The sequence below is a fragment of the Prionailurus bengalensis genome, chromosome A2, assembly GCF_016509475.1.
Source record: "Prionailurus bengalensis isolate Pbe53 chromosome A2, Fcat_Pben_1.1_paternal_pri, whole genome shotgun sequence".
NCBI lineage: Eukaryota > Metazoa > Chordata > Mammalia > Carnivora > Felidae > Prionailurus > Prionailurus bengalensis.
Window position 1 is genome coordinate 57,718,810 of NC_057348.1, and position 21,189 is coordinate 57,739,998.

Here is a 21,189-nt window from a genome sequence, read left to right on the forward strand (position 1 = left end):
TTTGCCTAACATACAGTGTAAGACCTTTACTGTGAATAATATGGCTTTCTTCATCTTCCTCAAGACCCTTGGCCATTTCTTCACATTTCTCTACTGTGGCACCCAATGGGAAGCAGGACAAAGGACCCAGTTCAAGAACAGGCAAAAGAAGGCAAGAGTCCAAGAAAAAAAATCTACTGCTACCTGGTCTCCCTGTCATGTCTGAAGGTATCCTCTGTCTGACCACCCTCATCCCCAATCCTCCCTTCACCAACCCCTCCAATGCTGTCTCTAGACTCATGCCTGCTGCCCATTTTCTGTATCACCAGATTTCTCTTCTCTTGTGAGAGAGGAAATCCTTTTGCTTGACACCATTCACTCTTTCCCCACTCACATTTCAAAATCAACACCACTTCTGTTTACTCACCAGGAGCTTAAGCTTGATTTCCTTACAACATCATTTCTGTCTCTGCTTTCAAGCTGAGGGACATTTACTAAGCATCTTCTCTGTGCTGGCCTTCACGAAGGTTGCACAATAAACAAAGGGCTCCCCAAGCAATGGGTCAAGAGGGTCTGGGGCACCAACTCTGACTTCAAGAGGGATGGGGGAGGGGTCACAGAAGAGAACTAAGTTCCTAAAGGACAAGAGCAACTCCAGTGGTCAAGTCAATGTTCTTCCCTCAGACTCTCTCTATGACATCTGACCGAGATGACCATCAGCCAGCTGGCTCCCTTCCCTCTTCACCCACAACCCCAAGGCTTTATTTCCTTGGCCTTCCATCGAGGGCCTTTACCTCCTCAAGAGGGCTTCTTCCTTCCCTAGCCACTGCAAGTCTCTCCCAAGAGTACCCTGAGAGTCCAGCTCTTTTCCCCCTGGACGGCTATCCTCCAGGTGTTCCCCATACTCTGATGACCTGTGCCAAGGCTTCTCTGTGGATGGTTCTCAAATCTGTGTCTTCAGGTAAGGCCCCTTTCCCGCACTGTAACCATGTACCATCACCTGCCAGCAACACTTTCCCAATACCACATTCCCTGGTTTCTGATCACAGGACAACATTCCCTGGTCTCTGAAGCCATCACTGGCTGCATGGTCACCACTGTCTTCCTCAGTCACTGCATTTGATCAGTTCTTCTCTTGGGATCTGGCTCCAATCCATCCCCTGATGTTCATTCTCAACAAGTTCCACTTTGGGTCAGGCCCTTACCATCCCAGGCCAACTACTTTCCAAAGTAGTTTACCAGGCACTGACCATGGCTGTGCACAGCCGTATACCAGGCACTGACCATGGCTGTGATGATCTTCTACCTACACCACTCTGAAGTATCAGCCTTCTCCCTACACACTTTCAGGGGCTCCATGACTATCCCAGGATGAAGCCCAGCATCCAGGCTGGCCCACAAGGCCCTCTATGGTCTGCCCCAACCTTCTCATACTGACCCAACTCATCAAACCCCTGGAAATACAGGTAAAAACTCAAGCCTCTGCCTAGTGCCAAACTCTACTCCGACTGCTGCCCCCACTCCCCTCCTTTCCTCTGCCTATCCAAACCTAACCCTGGTGACAGGCAACCTGAGGCAAGGCACAGAGAATGGGACTTTGAGCAAGAAACCTAGGACCCTAGGAATACCGATCCGAATCTGACTCCGCCTCCATGTCCCTGTCTTATAGGAAACAGCATGACCTACGCTGCAGGGTTGTCTCCCACTGCAAACAAGTTCATGTGTGGAAAGTACTGTGGGGAGTCTGGAACCAGTCCTTGGAATCAGGGCAGCCACTAGCCGCCTACATCCTTCTGAGTGGTCAATGCCCTGACCTGCATCACATATTGTGAAACTCGTCCCTGCTTGGTTATCACTTGCTAGAACCAATTCAAATTCCTGACTTCCAGGCCAGAAGCAAATTCTCCTTCTCAGAAGCCCCCCATGATATTCTGGAGAAGCCAATTCAGCTCTCCTCTTGAACTGCTGGGCAAATCTCCCACTGTTACTTCCTCCACAAGTTGGTCTTTCCTGTTCAAGTACACAGTACATGTCTTAGAATGTGGGAGGCTTGGTTCAGTTGGTCTTTGACTCTATGCCCACTGGGTCTGGCCTGCTTGGGCAGGCAAGCCCTTTAAAAAACTAGATTTTAAAAAATGTTTATTTATTTTTCAGAGAGAGGGAGAGCAAGTGGGAGAGGGGCAGAGAGAGAGAGGGAGATAGAGGATGTGAAGCAGGCTCTGTGCTGTCAGTGCAGAGCCCAATGTGGGACTTGAACTCACAAACCGTGAGATCATGACTTGAGCTGAAATCGGACGCTTAACCAACTGAGCCACCCAGGCACCCCAGATTTTTTTTTAAAGAATAAAGGAAGGGGTGCCTGGGTGGCGCAGTCGGTTAAGCGTCCGACTTCAGCCAGGTCACGATCTCGCGGTCCGTGAGTTCGAGCCCCATATCAGGCTCAGGGCTGATGGCTCAGAGCCTGGAGCCTGTTTCTGATTCTGTGTCTCCCTCTCTCTCTGCCCCTCCCCCGTTCATGCTCTGTCTCTCTCTGTCCCAAAAATAAATAAACGTTGAAAAAAAAAATTAAAAAAAAAAAAAAGAATAAAGGAAGTAACTCTGACAAGCAGGAGTTACCTAGAGAGTAAGTTAAACAATCTCTGGAGCCACTGGCTGCCCAAAGGTCAGTGTGACAAAATGATGCAAGTTCACAGGGGAGATTCCAAACAGGGCCTGCGACCCACTCACCCAACAACCCCAGAACAGCTCAGACGGGCCGTGCTACCCCGCAAAAATGGCAAGATGGAGATATCAGCCTTGGGAAGGCCAACACCCAGAGCTGACTATGAAAGAAGAGACACTGGAGAGGGAGGGATGGAGGGAAAAGAATGAAAAAGAAAAGAATAGTGAGGGGAGAGAGGGAAGCAATAAAAACACCAACGAAGAGAGACAGAGAAAGAAAGAAAGAAACACAAGAGAAAAAGAAAGAAAAGGAAAGGAAAGGAGCAGACACCCTGCTCTGTGCCAGCACCATGCTACGTGCTCTCGTGTGATCCCAATACCCCATGAGCAGGGGGCCTCTGATGTGTACTCAGAGAAGCCAAGTGACTTGCCTGAGGCTGCCAGGGGGCACAGGGAGTAAGTGGCTGGTCTGTAGGAGTCCAGAGTCCAGGCCTCTCCCATGACAGAGGAGAGGAAGTGTCCATTCTCAGTCCGTAGGGAGGGCTCCAGCCACGGCAATCAGTGACCCAGGACCCAACCACAAGCCAGGGCCCAGTACATGTGCATCATCTCTGCTTACACTCCATGAGCCTGAGGCCCAGAGGGACAGGGAAGGGTAAAAGCGTGCACTGAGAATTCCAGCGATTAACCATAAAGCTTTCGGAAATTCAATTATTTTTTATCCAAACCCTTTTGGGCAATGTATTGTAACAAAACATAAAGGCGTGTTGGGCTGAGTATCTGGCCCTTTCCCAGGCTCAAGAGAAGCTGGCCTTGCTGATTTCCTGAACATGCCACACACTGGGGATCCTGGCTTCTGGAGGCAGAAGTAGAGTTCAGCAGCCCCTTGGGGGAAAAGAGGCCCCTCTCGCCCTGGGTTTCAGATCCAGACTGGTGTCTGGGTTCTAGAAGCACAAGAGGCTCCACCAGAGATGTCAGGATGAGCCCTGAGCCCAGCCCCACAGCTCAGCGGTGCAGGCAGGGGCTGACCTGGAGCACATTCAAGTGCTTCTCCTGTTCCCAGCACCCACCACCTCCTCCAGACTCCCCGCACAGCTGTGGTGCATCACGCTTCCAACCAAGCCCATACATGCTGACTATGCACGCAGGCTGACCTTCGACAACACACGACAACGATCTGAGATAAGTTAAAATGTGTGTGTGTGTGTATGCGCGTGTGTGTGTAACTTGTGTAAAAGACATAAACAATAGACTACAGGTTTCCCCACTATCTGAAAATAGAGCGTTCCTATGAAATGTTCAGTGAGGCAAAATGGCATAAAGAAGCAATTACCATTCGTTTATATGGAGAAATTAGCGTTCCCAGACCCAAAAAATAACTTCTCCTAGGCTCTTCTGATACCTTAGGACACATCTTACTAACAGATGCACAAGATAAATCGACATAAAGCACAGATGCTCACAGACACAGTTCAAAGCTCTGGCGGCTGGATGCTGAGTGCAGTCCCGGGGAAAGGGACTTGGTGGGGCTGCTCTCGCTGTCTGGGGTGCATGCACACTGCCTCTATAATGACGCTCTGCAAAGCAGACACTGAACACTATTGTCGCTTTTCGCCTTTTTTCGTAACAACAAAAATCCTCTCCAGATTTCTTTTGGTTAGCGAAAACAAGAACTAATAAGGTAGGTCTTTCATAACAGAAAAGTGGTGCTATGCAATCTTTGAAAAGCAGGGGATACTTGTGTAAGTTTTAGGTCTGGAATAGTAAAATTCAAAATAACCTGCATTTATTATACTTTGTTTTTTTTCTCACCAGTCAACCCAGATACAAAACCTCCCTCCTGGGGTAACTGAGGATCGGACTGGGTATGGGAAATCCCTAACATAGTGCCAGGCACACAGTAGGTGCTCCACACCTTACAGCTGTGATTGCTAAGACCCTACTGTGTGCCGGGCCCCACGGCAAACGCTCTCTCACAACAAATGCTGAACTTAACAGTGCCCATTTTACAAAAGAAGAAATACAAACTCAGATGAAGTGAGTTGCCTAAGACCACACAGCTAGTTGGCCACAAAGCCAGTATGAAAGGCACACCTTGTAAGTCAGCTCGGCAGCAGCCCAATCACTTGGGATTTGGCAATGCACCCAATCCCAGGGAGGGAGGCAGGGCCAAGGGAGCCCCGGGTGGGTTTAGCAGATGGCCTTGGCTACAACAGAAACAAAGAAATAGAAAGTGTTTAAAAAGTAGGAGGAAACACAGAGGCAGCCGGAGTGAAAGATGCATCAAGGATGCTGTCAGATGATAACATTTAGTGGAAAAATAAACAGAAAAGCCTAGAACACAGAACAGTGTCAATGTTGTGATAACAACTACCTCAAATTATGTACATGTGGGAAAGAATGACAGGGATCCTAGGGAAAGAACACTTTAATTTGATGCATTGGAGAGATTGTGGGTACGTTTTTATCTTCTATTTTGATTTCTGTTAACATTGATAAATGCTTATGCAAGAGTAATTTTAAATGCTTTCAAAGATAAAGAAATCACAAAGAAAAACAATCAAACAGTTTGACTACATAAAAATTAGAAACTTCTGCATGTCAAAAAAAAAAAAGCAACTAACATGGAAAGACAACCAACAAATGCTGAAGGCTTATTTGTAGCAAATACGATAGGCAAAGGGTTAATTAATAACAACATCTTTGTTAATATTAAACACTCCTGAAAATCAAAAACATAGCATTAAAATCGCTAGAAGCAGACAGACAACATATATGGGCATAGCACATAGCACATAGCACAAAAGCACAACTGTTTAGTACATGTAAGGAGAAATGTTCAATGTCCCCAATAATTACGGATTCACACATTAAAACAAGAGTAACATACCACTTCTGTCCTACTAAGTTTCAAATACATGTTAAAATTAGAAACCAAAGGTAGCTGCCAACACCTGTGTAAATACTTTTGGAAAAGAATACGGCACTACACAACAAGTTTGAAAGGATTCATGCCCCTCAGTCCAGTAATCTCACACCTGGAAATGTCTCAAGAGGAAAAACAATGAGAATACAGAAAAAGTTTAAGGATGGTCAAAAATGTTCACCCCAGGATTACTTCCTTATAAGAAGGAAACCTTATGCCAATCTAAAGGGCCAACAAGGAAGTGATGGTTACATGAAGAAGTGCTACACAGATGTTAAGTAACACAGGTAGAAATCCAAGATGCAAATACCTCATCTGTTTCAAAGGGAGAAGTGAATTCAGCAAAGTTGCAGGGTACAAGATCAACACACAAAAATCAGTGTGTTTCTATACTCTAGCAAATAACAATCTGAAAAGGAAATTAAGAAAGCAATTCCATTTATGATGGCATTTAAGAGAATTAAATGCTTAGGAATAAATCTAACCAAGGATGTGAAAGACCTGTAGACTGAAAACTACAAAACACTGATGAGAGAAATTAAAGATCTAAACAAATGGAAAGGCATCGTGTTCATAGACTGGAAGACTTCATTACCACTGTTTAGATGTTCGTACTACCCAAAGCGATCTACAGATTCAAGGCGATCCCTATCAACGTTCCAACAACCACTTTTTGCAGAAATGGAAAAGCAGATCCTCCAAATTGCAAGGGGCCTCAAATAGCCAAAATAACCTTGGAGAAGAAGCATAAAAACATTGGAGAACTCAACTTCCTGACTTTGAAACTTACTACAAAGGTAAACAAAGTGGTGTGGTACTGGCATAAGAACAGACACACAGACCAATGGAAGAGAACAGAGAACCCAGAAGTAAGCCCACACATGTATGATCAATTTAGTTTTGACAAGGGTAAAAGGGGAAAGGACAATCCTTTCAACAAACGGTGCTGGGAAAACTGGATAGCCACGTGCCAATAATAAAGTTGGGCCCTTAACTTACACCATACATAAACTTACACCATATATACAAATTTGCTAGAAGTAGATGAATGACCTAAACTTAAGAGCTAACACTACAAAATTCTTAAGAAAAAATTTGGGGAAAATCTTCATGACATTGCATTTGGCAACAATTTCATGGATATGACACCAAAAACACAGGCAACAAAAGAAAAATCAATATATTAGATTTTATAAACGTTAAAAACTTTTTTTTAATTTTATTTTTAATTTTTTAAAATTTACATCCAAATTAGTTAGCATATAATGAAACAATGATTTCAGGAGTAGATCCCTTAATGCCCCTTACCCATTTAGCCCACCCCCCCTCCCATAACCCCTCCAGCAACCCTCAGTTTGTTCTCCATATTTATGAGTCTCTTCTGTTTTGTCCCCCTCTCTGTTTTTATATCATTTCTGTTTCCCTTCCCTTATGTTTATGTGCCTCCAAGGACAGTATGAAGAAAGTGAAAAGTCAACCTACAGAATAGGAGAAAACATTTGCATGTCATATATGTGACAAGGGATTAATATCCAGAATATATAAAGAACTGCTACAATTCAACAACAACAAAAACCCAACAAAACAACAACAAAAACCTGATAGAAAATGGGCAAAAGACCTAAATAGACATTTCTCCAAAGAAGATACATGAAAGGCCAACAGGTACATGAAAAGATGCTCATCATCACTAGTCATTAAGAAAATGTAAGTTAAAACCATAATGAGATATCACTATCACTTCATACGTGTTACTATGGCCACCACCAAAAGGACAACAGATAACAAATGCTGGTGAGGATGTGGAGAAAGGGGAACGCTTGTGCACCATGGGTGGGAGTATCAACTGGTGCAGCCACTATGGAAAACAGTATGGAGGAGCTGCAAAAAATTAAAAATAGAACTACCATATGATCCACTTCTGGGAATATATCCAAAGGAAATGAAAACACTGACTTGGAAAGATATCTGCACCCTCATGTTCACTGCAGCATTATTTACAGTAGCCAAGACATGGAAACAGCCTAAGTGTCCATAGATGGATGAATGGATAAAGAAGTTGTGGTGTGTAGGTATGTATGTATGTACGTGTGTGTGTGTGTGTGTATTTGAATATCATTTATCCATAAAAAATCCTACCATATGCTATAACATGGATGGACCTCAAAGGCATTATGCTAAACGAAAGAAGTCAGAGAAAGACAAATACTGTGTGTTATTCGCAGAATCTAAAAAAAACAAAAACAAAAACACGAGAAACACAACTCAGAAAAAGAGATCAGACTTGTGGTCACCAGAGGCAGAAGGTTGGGAAAGAGAGAATTGGAGAAGGTGGTCAAAAGATACAAACCTGCAGTTGTAGCATAAGTCCTAGAAACATGATGTACAACGTGATGACTGTGGCTAACACTACCATCTGATATGCAGGAAAGGTGTTAAGAGAGTAGATCATAAGAAATCTCATCACAAGAACATTTTTTTCCTTTTTTCTTTCCTTCTTTTCTTTGTATTGTATCTATATAGGAGGATGGATGTTAGCTGAACTGACTGCTAATCATTTCACAGTATGTGTAAATCAAACCATCATGGTGTATGCCTTAAACTTATATATTGATATATGTCAACTATTTCTCAATAATACAGGTGGTGGGGGGGGAACCAGCAAAAGGGGATGGGGAAGCCGAAATGAGATACCACTTCATAGCTACTAAGATAACTATTAAAAAAAAAAAGAAGAAGAAGAAAAATGACAGGTGTTGGTGAGGATGTGGAGAAATTAGAGCCCTAACACATTGTTGGCAGGAATGTAAAATGGTGCAGCCACTGTGGAAAACTGTTTGGTGGTTCCTCAAAACGTTAATCATAAAACTACCATATGATCCAGCAATTCCACTCCTAGGTATAGACCCAAAGGAATTGAAAGCAAGGACTTGAATAGATATTTGTAAACCAATGTTCATACAGCATTATTCACAATAGCCAAAGGAAGTAAGACAAGTGATTATCCATGATGAATGGAAAAACAAAATATGGTACATACACACAATAGAAAATTATTCAACTATAAAGGAGTGACATTCTGACACCTGCTACAACAAGGATGGGCCCTGAAAGCATTATGCTAATGGAAATAAGCCAGACACAGAAAGCCGAATATATGACTCCATTTATATAAGGTACTTGCAATAGGCAAATTCAAAGAAACAGAAAGCAGAATAAAGGCTATGGGGGGGAAGGGGAGGAGAGAAGGGGGAGTTACTGTTTAAAGGATACAGAGTTTCTGTTGGGAATCCCGAAAAAGTTTTAGGTATAGACAGTGGTGATGGGGACACAGCTTTGTGAATGTATTTGATGCCAATGAACTGTATATTTGCAAATGGGTAAAATAATAATTTTATGGGTATTTTAGTATGCATATTTTACCACAATTAAAAAAATGTGGACGAAAAGGGGGGTGGTAATATTATACACAATGAAAAGATAGGAATGAAATAAACCAAAATGTCAGCAGTTATTTTGAAAAAAGAAATCTTTGGGTGGTCTCCTCTTTCTTTTAATCATTTTTCTCTGTTTTCTAATTTTAATTACTCTTTGGATGGAAAAAATACGTTATGTTTTTAACAGGTTTTATATTTTCAGTTTTGATATGTACATAATTCATCAGCCCAAATTTTTCCTTTTTAGGTAGAAAGTTTCTTCACATATGGGCCAGCATTTACAAAGGATTTACTTCACAAGGGACCATAAGGAAAGGAGATGGTCACTTAAGATGACTTAAAGTTCTCTGCTGCACAGAGGTAAAAAGCTCATGTTCTCTTACAACCTGGCCTGGCCACCGGCCCTGGAGCCCACTAGCTACAACCCATCAGGGTGGCAATCCTTTCTTTTATGGGAGTTTCTCCCCCCGCCCTCCGGGCACTGAATGAGGAGAGGAGAGGTTTCAGGTGGACAACTGCCTCTGGATATGATATAGTCCATAATTTGACCTTCAAGCAATAAATTAAAATAGGAATAATAACTTAAACATGAAGGTGAGAGGGGCGCCTGGGTGGCGCAGTCGGTTGAGCGTCCGACTTCAGCCAGGTCACGATCTTGCGGTCCGTGAGTTCGAGCCCCGCGTCAGGCTCTGGGCTGATGGCTCAGAGCCTGGAGCCTGTTTCCGATTCTGTGTCTCCCTCTCTCTCTGCCCTTCCCCCGTTCATGCTCTGTCTCTCTCTGTCCCAAAAATAAATAAACGTTGAAAAAAAAAAAAAAAATTTAAAAAAAAAAAACAAAAAAAAAACATGAAGGTGAGAATCTGCCTTAAATTTAACTGATCGAAATAGCTAATATTAATTTATCCTTAATGGTACCCCAAACCCTTCCCAGAAGGTCCCGTTTATATACAAATGATACTGACATTGTACTGGGTCTTCATGCAGGAGTCCAAAGGACCTGTTCTCCCCTTTCTGACAAGTAAATAAAACGGCAGGGAGATCAAATAACTCACTAAAAAGAAGATATAATTTTTTATCTTCCTTTTTACAGTCTCATATCCACTTCCGTTGGGAATAACAAAGTCTGAATTCTTATGCAACACTTATCTAAATGTGTCGATTTTATCGGATTGATGAATTTTGCTAACAAAAGGCAGTGCTAGGAAATCTTTTATGACATATTTGGCCCATTCACAGGGCTGGAGCTTTAATTTAACCAACTTGAGAATTCTGAGGGAGAGCTGCAGGTGTTGGATCTGAAAAAAAAAAAATCATAAATGGGAAGGCATATCAATCTTTATGACGGGGAAACAAAAACACTCTCTACTTGCTTGCCCTCCACAGGCAGGAGAAGGAGAGGTGGCAGCAGCAGGATATTGTCTCAGGCTGCATAGCAAAGAGGAAGCATCGCTGTCTCCCAGTGACCGCTATTTAGTATTGATCAAAAGGCGCTGGCCCAGAGAGGAAGAGAGGAATTGATAAAACAATGAGGTTTGCCAACACTGTGTTCTCAACAAGGACATTTTCTCATTCTCTTGACCACACCAGAGTAAGTCACTCCTGTAGCCGCCTGAGTGACCCGGGGGCTTTCTGTCCCACGGCCCCACAGCACCGCTACCTCTCTGCCCTCATGGACCTGTCCTCAAGGACCGTAAGCGTAGCCAATCACTTGACAAGGCCTGTTGCTTCTCCTGTCAAAGGTCTCCCCGAGTCACCCCTCCTCTCCCTCCACAGCCTTAACTCGGACCACACTTCTCTCCCTGAGAACACCACCAAATTGCCTCTCCCTCTCTGTTCTCGGCTCCCCCTGGATCCTCATCGCTGAGCCATCCCTTCTGCCTGCCGCCAGTCAGCTCTGCATGGGAGAACTTCTCAGCCACTTCTTGCACAAACTCTTTAAGGACTCCTTACTTTCTGCAAGACGAAATCGTAAACTCGCTGGCATGAGATATTACAAAGGTCCTTTGTGATCTCGCCTTTCCCAGTCTCCCCTCCAACAGCAAAGTCTGCCCATCCATCTACCCAATTTTACAAGCCTCTGTGACAGAAACATCCAGTCATCCACCAAAACTCATCTCCACCTTCAGATAACCGAGTTGCAGCTAAGCAGATGGTAAGGGGATGTGTTTCCTGGCCTGACACCGAGGCATGACCAACATGAACGGGCAGGACTGAGGCCTCACCCACAGAATCTGTGGCAAGGGTGTGTGCCTCTTCCAGTCCGGGCGTTCCTTATACACTGGACCCTCCTGTGAACGTGAATGCAGCACTGTCCGTGCCTGGCTTTGACCACACGGACAGGGACACACCCTAGGTGGAAGCAGGACGGAGGACACCGGGGTTTCTGAATGCTGTACAGAGAAGAAACCCCCTTGTGCTCACGTTAGGAAATTACCTGGAAAATCAGCTTCTAGTCTCTTTACGCTTCTGTATTTTTTGGTCTCTTGCAACAGCATCTTAGTCTTTACTCTTGCCGCGCGCAAGGGCCAGGTGAGATCCCGCTTACTAGGACCCACAGCTGACACCCGCCTGCCCAACCTGTGTTAATGAAATGAAGCATACCCCAGAGCCAGCTTAGACACGTGGACACTCCTCTCATTAGCAAACCTACTTGGTGTTCTCTAGGGTCTTCTGCATTTTCTTTGTCATTTTATCAATCGTTGCCTGTCTCTTCCCTTCAGCTAAGAGGTCTATTTTGTTCAGCACCACGACCAGCTTCTGGCAGGCGATCTGCCCAATCACAAGGCACTCCGCGGACTGGGTCTGCATCCCTTTGGTCACATCGATGACCAGCATCATCAGATCAATGATCTGGGCCCCTGCAAGGAGAGAAAGACAAGGTTAGAAAGGGAAATGGGGGAGAGGACTCTGTAGAAAGTTGACCAATTCCTGAGCTTCAGCAGAACCAGCCAAATTCAAGTATGAAGATAAAGGTGGGTGGGATGACCACCACACGCCTCCTAGCCCCGGCCATGGGGGACGGACTCGGACCAACACGATTTCACTGAATCCTCACGACCACCATGAGGGGCGGGCGTGTTACCTCATCTGGAGAGGAAGAAACTGAGGCCCGCAAAATACAGAGAGCCCACCGAGAGCCCCGGCCAGCACGCAGTAGGGCTGGGGACCCCAAAACACCCTTTTACTGCATCAATCCCTTCATTTTATTCCCATCTTAGACCTGGCAAACGCCTAGAGATCTGCCCTTGACAAGACAGCAGATGGAAGGAATGGAAAACTACCAGGGAGGTGGGGGCTCGTCTCCTCTATGGCTCCTGGGTCTTCTCCTCACGGTAGTTGGGTTTAGTCATGATCCTCCTACGCATGGCTGCGTCACATCTACTCGCTTCTTTTGCCCTCTCCGTTCCAGTGGTAGGCTCCTGTCCTTTCAAGGAGGTAAGAGCAACCCAAGGTTCAACTACATCAACGCTGAGCACCGCCAGCATGTACGTGTGTGTATTTCTATATGTGTGTGTGCGTGCGCATGTGTGTGCATTCCACACGTATGCATGCATGCCTGGCTGGGAGCATGCCCTAAATACACAGCCACTCCTGAGCTGAACAACAGCAGAGGGAGGAATTACAGAGGAGTCCATGAGGGGAAACCACCCTGAGCCATGTTAGGAATACTCAAGTTAGCCAATGAAGGGAATGTGTCCTTTTTAATGGGATTTGAAGTCGTTTTACCAACAAAGGGGGCGGGAAGTTATTTTGGGGGATACAGAAATATGCAGCTATTTCCCCCTTTGCCCCAGGAGGGATTTCCAAGGCCCAACTATTGTTGTGGTGAAACGGAGGAGGACTGCTCTGTGGGTGACTCTCATGACCCAAGATCATTCCTGGGGAGTGAGGGAAGGCGAGGAGGAGGGCAGTTTTCTCTGCTGGCACATTTACTGTGTGCGCTAGTCAATCCCTTAATCTCCACGACCAGTGTTTCAGACAAAGGTGGACTCACGGGGTACTTGCTTTGGCACTAAGGGCCACCAGACACCGGGGAGCCTGGCTGCACTGCTGAAGGATTCTTTCCTGGTCACCACTGACGTGCGCAGCTCCTCCAGCCTCCCCCCAGGAGAAACAATAGGCGTCTCCGGCTCTAGGCAGGCCTCAAAATGTCCCAGCTATCCTCCCTGGCCCTTCTGTCTGCCCTCCCAAGCCCCTTCTTCCACCTCACCCAGTCCCAGGGACTCCATGCTGCTGTGGTCCAAGGGGCCCGGAGGGGCAGGCTGGTGCTCACAGCAGCCGGCACTGGCATCTCCCTTGTCCCACCGGGCAGCATGTGGGGACACGGCAGGGGATGACGCTGGTTCTATCACCTACACCTTTTAAACAATGGAAGTCTAAAAACCTCACCATCTGACAGACTCCCTCTCTTATCTACCGAATCACCAGCTCCCCTCTGGGATGCATCTCTGCTGCAGCCTCAACCCCCATGGCGCATGGCAGGCCCATGTCAGCTGCTCCCTAGCGGGAAGAGACCTGTTCTTTGCCTCAGACTTGTCCCTCTGAAATCCATCCTCCAAACAGCCTCCCAGAAGGAACTTCCTAAAACTCTATGACTAATTCATACACTGAGTCAGGGAGGGGGGTAAATCGGTATTTCTATGAAAGTCAATCGGAAAACAGCTATCAGAATTCACAGCATCTTTGACCCAGCCAAGCCCACACACATGTGCAGCATCCCATAGTGTAAGCAGGCTTGTTGTAGCTACAGTTGGAAACCATGTAAATGCCCATCACCAGGGGGCATGTTAAAAACAAAGAATGTTACACCCACTCCAGGAGAATACTATCCCACCATTAAAAGGAATGAAGAAGCTCTTTGTGTACCACTATGGAACAGTCCCCAAGGTAGAGCGAGTGAGAAGAACAAAGGGCAGAGCGATGTAATCTGTGTCAAAAGCGGGGGGCGGGGAGGAAAGGTGTGTGTGTATGGGTGCTGTATGGGAGGAAGTGTTTGCTCCTCTGCACATAAAACATGTCTGAAGGAATGCAAAAGAAACAGCTAACTTTTGGTTGTTTGTCGGGAGAGCCAGGTGGCAGATGTGGGATGGGGTAGGAAGGAAACCAGACTGCGTGTTCTTCTGTACCTTTTACACAGGTGTGCAGTACCCATTCAGAAATAAATAAAATGGCGCGACGTACATAAACAGATAATGAACTAAACGCTGATCTGCTGTTCCCCTGCTAAGAGCCCTCGCTGTCTTCTAACTGAACGGGAACTCCGTGCTGTGGCTTTGGGCCCCCTCTTCTACCTCACGGTCCTGGCACGTCCTCCTTGTGCTGCGCACCAGGGTGCACCTCACGGAGCCCTCCCCGGTGCTCCCTGCCCTGCCCCAGGGCACATGTGTGTGCGCACATGCACGCCCCCGCTCAAAGCCTGAGCCCAGCTCTCCCCAGAAGAGGTGACTTCCCCCCAAGCAAACCTGTCATCAGTCACAGGGCTGTGTGGCGAGGTGATGAGGCAGGATAGGACAAAGCCCACAGGTGAGCAGAAGGAGGAGTGCCTGGGGTTCCCAGCCTATGAGCCGTTCTCCAGGAAGACTAGAGAGCCACCTTCACATGAAATGGTCCCAAGCGCCTGACCAGGTGACCCCCAACTGTAGTGGGCAAAGCTGTGCCCACAAAGCCAAGGCTACGCTATCCCAAGGATGTCTCAAGGACTTTTCCAGAGTACTTCCAACTGCCCTGGCTCCCTCTAGGACCTAAACATCATCCCCTCCCTTACCCAAACTACCATGGACCCCCTGTACGGATGAGGAGGTGTTTGGTAATTGCCCTTGGTCACTCAGCAAATAGGTGCTAAAGGAGAGATCTGAACGCTGGTGCCTGTCCTCACCTATGTGCCATGTGGCCTGTCCTTCCACATGGGGACCCATCCCCTCTCCAGCCTCTTCTCTTACTCGTCCTATTCCTCGCCCACTCCTCATTTTTACACTGAGAATCAAGGTACACTCCACAATAATTCTTACCCTTCCCTGCCCGGCTTTTGCTCCTGCCCCTCTACCTATATGTCACTCACCCCTGGCCCTTCCTCCCCAACTACCCCAATGCTCAGAGCTTACAGATCACAGGTCGGGCTGTCAATCTGGATTTGTAGGACCCAGCACAGGACCTAGCGGGCACAGCATAGGCAATCTTTCATGGACTGAACTGAGCTAATGACAGCTTGCCCACCCCCCACCCCCACTCTATTCACTAGGACTCTGTTCCTTTTCTCAGAGATTCAGTTCCCCATTGGTATATAAAACTACCCAGGAGCACCTTGTCTTGGCCCAGTGGCTGGAGGGGAAGAACTCGTATATTCTACGTATTTAGCCCATCTCACTTATGATGCCTGTTGGGATCCTGGGGATAGAGATGAAACTGGCCTGACAGAGCCAGAAAGACAGGTGCAGATGAGACCCAAACACTCAGACTGGTCAGGATTTCCTCTGCAGCCTTAATCCAGCGTCCACAAGCCGCCTTTGTTGCAGGGAGCACACAGCTCCATTCCAAAAGGCCAGGCTCTTGAGCAGACCCGCTGCCAACATCAGGCACTTCTAAGGAGACCAGAGGTCACAGCGATGTGGCAGGCCCCACTGAGAACCAGGGGTCATCATCAGGCAACTGCCTGCTGCCCAGCAGCGGCTCTCAGTTACTCCCGTTGCTTCATCAAACTTTTGATCAGGCGACAGGAAGTGACATAACTGGCCCGTCTTGTCTTTTTCAAGATCCCCAGTACTTCCACAGAATGAATCAAGCAGTGTCCTTCCCAATTCCCACGAACCCAGGGTAGGAAACCATTCTGAGACGAGAGGGGCACAGCGAGCGAGTGGGCGGGAAACACAAGTCAGGAACTTGCAGCTTACAAATGACCCTCTATATTTTTCAGTCTATCAGAGTTTTTCATCTAGTTGTTCTGACTATAGATCCCTTTAAAGGTTTGCAGAATAATTATAACAGGGTTCAAGTTTCTCAGTACTTTTATAAGTTACAATTTCCAATTCTGTAGAGGATACATCTTAATCATTTCAAAAACAAAAATAAAGAAAAACTTACAAAGGTCGGCATTTAACAAAGTGTAAGTTATCTGTGAGATGTAATTTTCCTTCTGGGACTGAAGGCGGAAAACATGCGTGTGCAGAAAAAAAATGTTTCAGCCAGAGAAACGGAACATAAAACTTTAAACATTTTAGCAGCCTCAAAATCAGGTATTTAATCAAAATGTGATTTTTTTAAATCAAAAGCTATGAACATCCTAAAAAGAAGAGAATGGTATTAAATTTAAAATAAAGAAAAATGTATTTTTAACTAGTGACTTACTAAATACTCAATGAACAATGTAAATACACTGTCATCAACAATATAAAAGTGCAGTGGCAATTTATGTCCTATTATTATTCCAACCCATTCGCTGGATACATCAGACCTCCGTGGGCCTCAGCTTCCTGGTCTCCATGAGGACAAGGGTGAGCCCAGCCAACGGGCTGCAGTGAAGGTTAAAAGAGATAACATGCAGAGCGGGTTCAGAACAACACGTCGGCCATAGGAAATCCTCCATAACGTTAGCTGCTGTGATTGTTTTTCCTTCTACAACTCCTACTGTGGCAAGCACGTTTGCTTCTCGTCTTAACTTTGCCATGTGGGGATCACAGAATCACAGACGGCAAAACAAAAGCTCAGAGAGGTGAAGTGACCAAGTCAAGTCAGGGGCAAGGGCTCAGTTGGAGCGATGTGAACATGGGCCCCCGGACCCCTTTCTCCCACAGCACCCTGTGTCCCTGGGCTGCGATCCTGCGCCCAGAGTGAAACGCTCACCCCCGTGCGTGGGTGGGGACTTGTGCATCAGCCCCTGTGGGTGCTGCAGAATGGCAAAGCAAGTGTCAGAAGTCCCTCTTGGAGCGTGGGGCGGGAGGAGGGGCTGCAGCTCTACAATCCCAAGGTGCCATCGGTATTGCTGTTATTTGTATTCATTTATTCAATATATTGCTTGTTTCCCCATTTTCCAGGCAAGAAGACTGAGGCTCGGGCAGGTTAAATACTTGTCCCATGCTATCTAGCTAGGGTGAGAAGCCAGCATCGTTTTGACACCAACACAGGCTCACCTGTCCTGGCCCCGCCTCTCGGCCAGGAGGCATCGAGACTTCCATCACACTGGAGCCCGTGATTCCTCTCAAGGAGAGTCCCCCCGCGTGTGTGTCCATTTTGTGCATTTCAGTTTTCCTCCCTCTGTATCCTTTCCCCCAAAGTACAGTGGCCTGGGAACCCCCTCTCAGATTCCTACTGGCACAGGAGAGTGTACAACTGAGCACCAGGGATGTCCGTCCTGCCCTCCTCAGCACAGAATCAGAGGGTTTGGAAATGGAAGGGGCTTGGTAAAGAAGGTCCATGTGCAGGTGGGGAGCCAAGGGCCATGAGCGGGAGGAAGAGGTGAGCGCTGGGCTCGGAGGCACCCAACCGGGCATTCAAACCACAGCACCCCTGGGGGCCTCCATTTCCTCATCTGTAAATCAGAATCTAAACAAAGATGCCACTGCAAGAGGTTGGGGCGGGGGTAGGGGGCATGGAATCAAAGGGGAAGGCCAGCCGGGCACTCAGTAAGCGGAGCTACATTTAGGGCTGTTGGTGCCGAGCCAAGCTCTCAGCCCAGCCTCACATTCAGAGGCTGCTGTTCCCACCTGTCGAGGATGCCCCCAGGCAAACACATGTGGACAAAGAACTGAGGTTACTGACCAAGTTGGGGGGGGGAGGGGAGTGGAGAAGGAAAAGCTTGCAGAGTGGTCAGACGTGCACCCACCTGGGCACAGGCGCATGTCCAACTTGCACACACTGCCCGCCAGCCCCTCTCCTCACTCTCCTTGCCGGCTTTCTTCAGGACCTCCTTCCCTCACAATTCCCATGCTGCTGGCCAGGCCCAGAGCCTCCAGTGGGGGGACAGAAAGCCAAAGGAGACTCCAGTCACTGGAGGAAGTTCCGAGGACCATGCCCCTTGCTCCTATCAGATGACCATTTTCATGAACACCTTCAGACAGAGGGAAATTTCTTAATGCTATTTACCCTCTCTGAGCTCTAGTTCCTCATCTGTAAAACAGGGATGATCACCCCACTGTGATTTTGACTGACCTGGTTGAAAATCTCAGATAGGGACATAGGACAGAGCCCAGAGGGACGGCATACTTGTACGTGGGGCATGTGAGCAAAAGAAAGCCTTGGAGGGGGTGCTGCCCTTTAGCGGGAAGAAAGCTGCAGGAGCATGAAAGGCCACCTCACGTGCCCTGGAAGGCATGCTATGGAGAGCGGCAGGGCAGGGAGGCGGGGAGCCTGAGGGGCTGGCCCCAAGCCAAGGCACAGCTTCACCCCTGCCGGCTGTGCAGCCTCAGGCACGCATGTGAGTACACCTCTTGACCTCTTGGAGCCTGGGATTCCTCCCCTATATCCTGCTGATGTCAGAGACAACACCTTAAGGTGCAGGGAGGGCATCGAGCACAGCACGTGGCCCATACTAAGAGCTCAAGAAACACAAGCTACTATCAGTATTGGGACTTGTATCATGAAGCCCAGCACAGTAAAAGCTCAAAAGGGGCCATCTCCTTCCCTGTGGCTCACATGTCCACAAAGGCCCCATGCCCTTCCCAGGCAGAGAAGAGACAGTATCAACAACAGCATGGAACAAATACTAACGATACCTCCCGCGATCCAGCAGTATCCACAAGGCCCCTCACAGGGGATGAGTGCCAGACCACAGCCTGGAGCACTGCATCCACCAAGGGGCAGGAAGCCCTTACTGTTTTAACCCGGTCTGCAAAGGTAGGCTCCCCCACAAACATCCTGCCAAATCCCACCAGACCAGCAGGGAGACACCTGAGCAAGAGAACTTGGGTGGGCAGGACTGGACATCTTCAACAAGTCGTCAAGGTTCCACAGCCCATTCACACAGCCTCCCTCACTCCTGTTTTCTAGGAAAATGATATGCTTCACCGAATGAACTAGAAGAACAAGCTTCGGGTGTTCCAAATACTGTAGGTAGCAAGCAGGAGTGGAGCTGACCTAGTAGCCAGCAGAACCAGCGTAATTCTTGACTGACAAGAAAGCCAACAAGAGCAGCTACAATCCAAGTGACTGCTACCATGGCTTGGGGGCTGGATCAGTGCCAGGCCCCGGGCTGAGGACCATCCGCATCCCTGATTTCAAACCGACAAAGATACACCAGGCTCTAGAAAGGACACTGTTTAGCCTGCATGGTGCTTCTGGGAATATGAATGCACTGGGAAACACTTACAGTTCAAGAGGTCACATAAAATCCTTATGAATCAGCAGATATGGCAACACTGGGCCTGTGCCCAACGTGGCTGAGGAGCAGCTGCCCCCTGGAGAGCGGCTATCTTTCCCAATTTTACCCTGGTCTCCACAACTCCCTACTGCCCCGTACCTGGCATTTATGCCATCAGCCTGGCTCCTAACAGGCAAATGGGCTCATGACTCCAGCTTGACATGTGTTAGCTCTGACCCTCACCACGTCCCACGAGGAGGAGGCTCTCCCATTCGAATCACGAGAAATCCGAGGTCTGGTCACACAACAGTAGCCAGCAGAGGCGGGGCTAGAACTCAGGGCTGGCTGACTTAAACATGTCTTCCTTTTCTATTGCCAGCTGCCTCTTGGCCAGGGTCCCGCATGGCCGAGTCTCCAGGGAACCCTACGGTACCCCAGGGAGGAGGCGGGCAAGGGCCTGGGGATGGGAAGAGGAAGGAGAGCGCACAAGGTGTGCAAAGGCAAACTGCCAGCGTCCTTTAGGACACGTCCAAAACCAGAGGCACGGTCCTTCAGGAGGGAACGAAAGGAGGCATTCATCAGCACCTAAAGAAACCCGGGAGGAGAACAATGGGAGCCATGTTAGCAGTGGAGGAACAGGGGAAAGAACAAAGAAGAGCCCGTGTAAGAGACCCAGGAAAAAAATAAACAGCTGCGGACAAGATAGCAGACAAATAGAGGTGCTGGAGCCCCGCCAAACGGAGGAAAAGCCAAAAAACAATAAACGCTGGAGACTCGCGGCCAAACACCCACAGAGCTGAGAGAGGGCAGTGGTGCAGAATAGGACGCACCGGCCGCAGATCCTGGGTGAGTCGCCTCCCTGTCCACATCTGTCGATGGGAAAAGCACACACCTGGGACACAGGGACAGCGGGTGGCCGTCTAGATAAAGCTAAGGTTGAGTCTCCACCTCATACATCACACCAAAATAAATGCCAAAGGACCAAAGCTTTCAGCATAAAGATATAAAACCATAAAAGTCCTGGAAGAAAATATGTGAGAGAATTTTTTTATAATCTTAAAGGTAAAAAAAAAAAAAAACCAAAAAACCAAACCAAACCAAACCAAACCAACAAAAAAACAACTTAGGTAAGATACAAAACCCGGAAACACGTAAAAGAAAAAAAATGAAAGACTGACAAATTCAGCAACGTAAAAATCAGACATTCCTGCATGGACAAAAATATGATAAAGGTCAACACGACCAGGGACACGCTACCCACAAAGGACTACTCTCCTTAATAGTTAAAAAGCTTCTTCAAGTGGATAATAAAAAGAGCAACAATCCAATCAAAAACGGCAACCGTATCTACACATAGCTCACACTAAGCACATTCACGGAGTGCTTCCTACTTGCCAGCCCCCTAAGCTGGTGCTTGGCACCCTGGAGATGAGGACAGATGACGGTTCCTACCCCTTACAAGAGGGACTCACCGTCCAGTGAAATAAGGCTAAAAGTAAACAATACATCTAAGACGTGAGTTTCACAGAAGGGGGGAAGATGGTTAAGTATCCTGGGGAAAAAGAGAGCAGGAAAAAAGGCTCAGGAATGTACAGGAGGCAGGGGGGTTACAATTTTAATTCAGGCTGTCAGGGTGGGCCTTCCTGAGAAGGAGACATTTGAGCCAGGACTTGGAGGAGAGGAGCTGGCAGTTAACCAGGGGAAGGGCATTCCAGGCAGACAGAGGCGCTGGTACAAAGACCCCGTGGGGTGTCAAGGTGTCTGGGTGTCCAAGGACCAGCGAAGAGAGATGGGTGGCTGGAGGGAAGTCAGGAAACAGGGCAAAGAAAAGAAATACAAAGAGTTCAGACATGGGGCACCTGGGTGGCGCAGTTGGTTAAGCGTCCGACTTCAGCCAG

At 47.4% G+C, this 21,189-nt stretch overlaps 1 protein-coding gene across 1 annotated transcript in view; it reads right to left on the reverse strand.

Annotated features, from left to right (window-relative positions):
• Nucleotides 1–21,189, reverse strand: part of EEFSEC (eukaryotic elongation factor, selenocysteine-tRNA specific) — a 252,221-nt gene that overhangs the window by 153,914 nt on the left and 77,118 nt on the right. Inside the window, exon 2 of the mRNA XM_043588274.1 lies at nt 11,654–11,861. Within this exon, the coding sequence (XP_043444209.1) occupies nt 11,654–11,861 (208 nt within the window). The remainder of the gene's footprint in view (nt 1–11,653; nt 11,862–21,189) is intronic.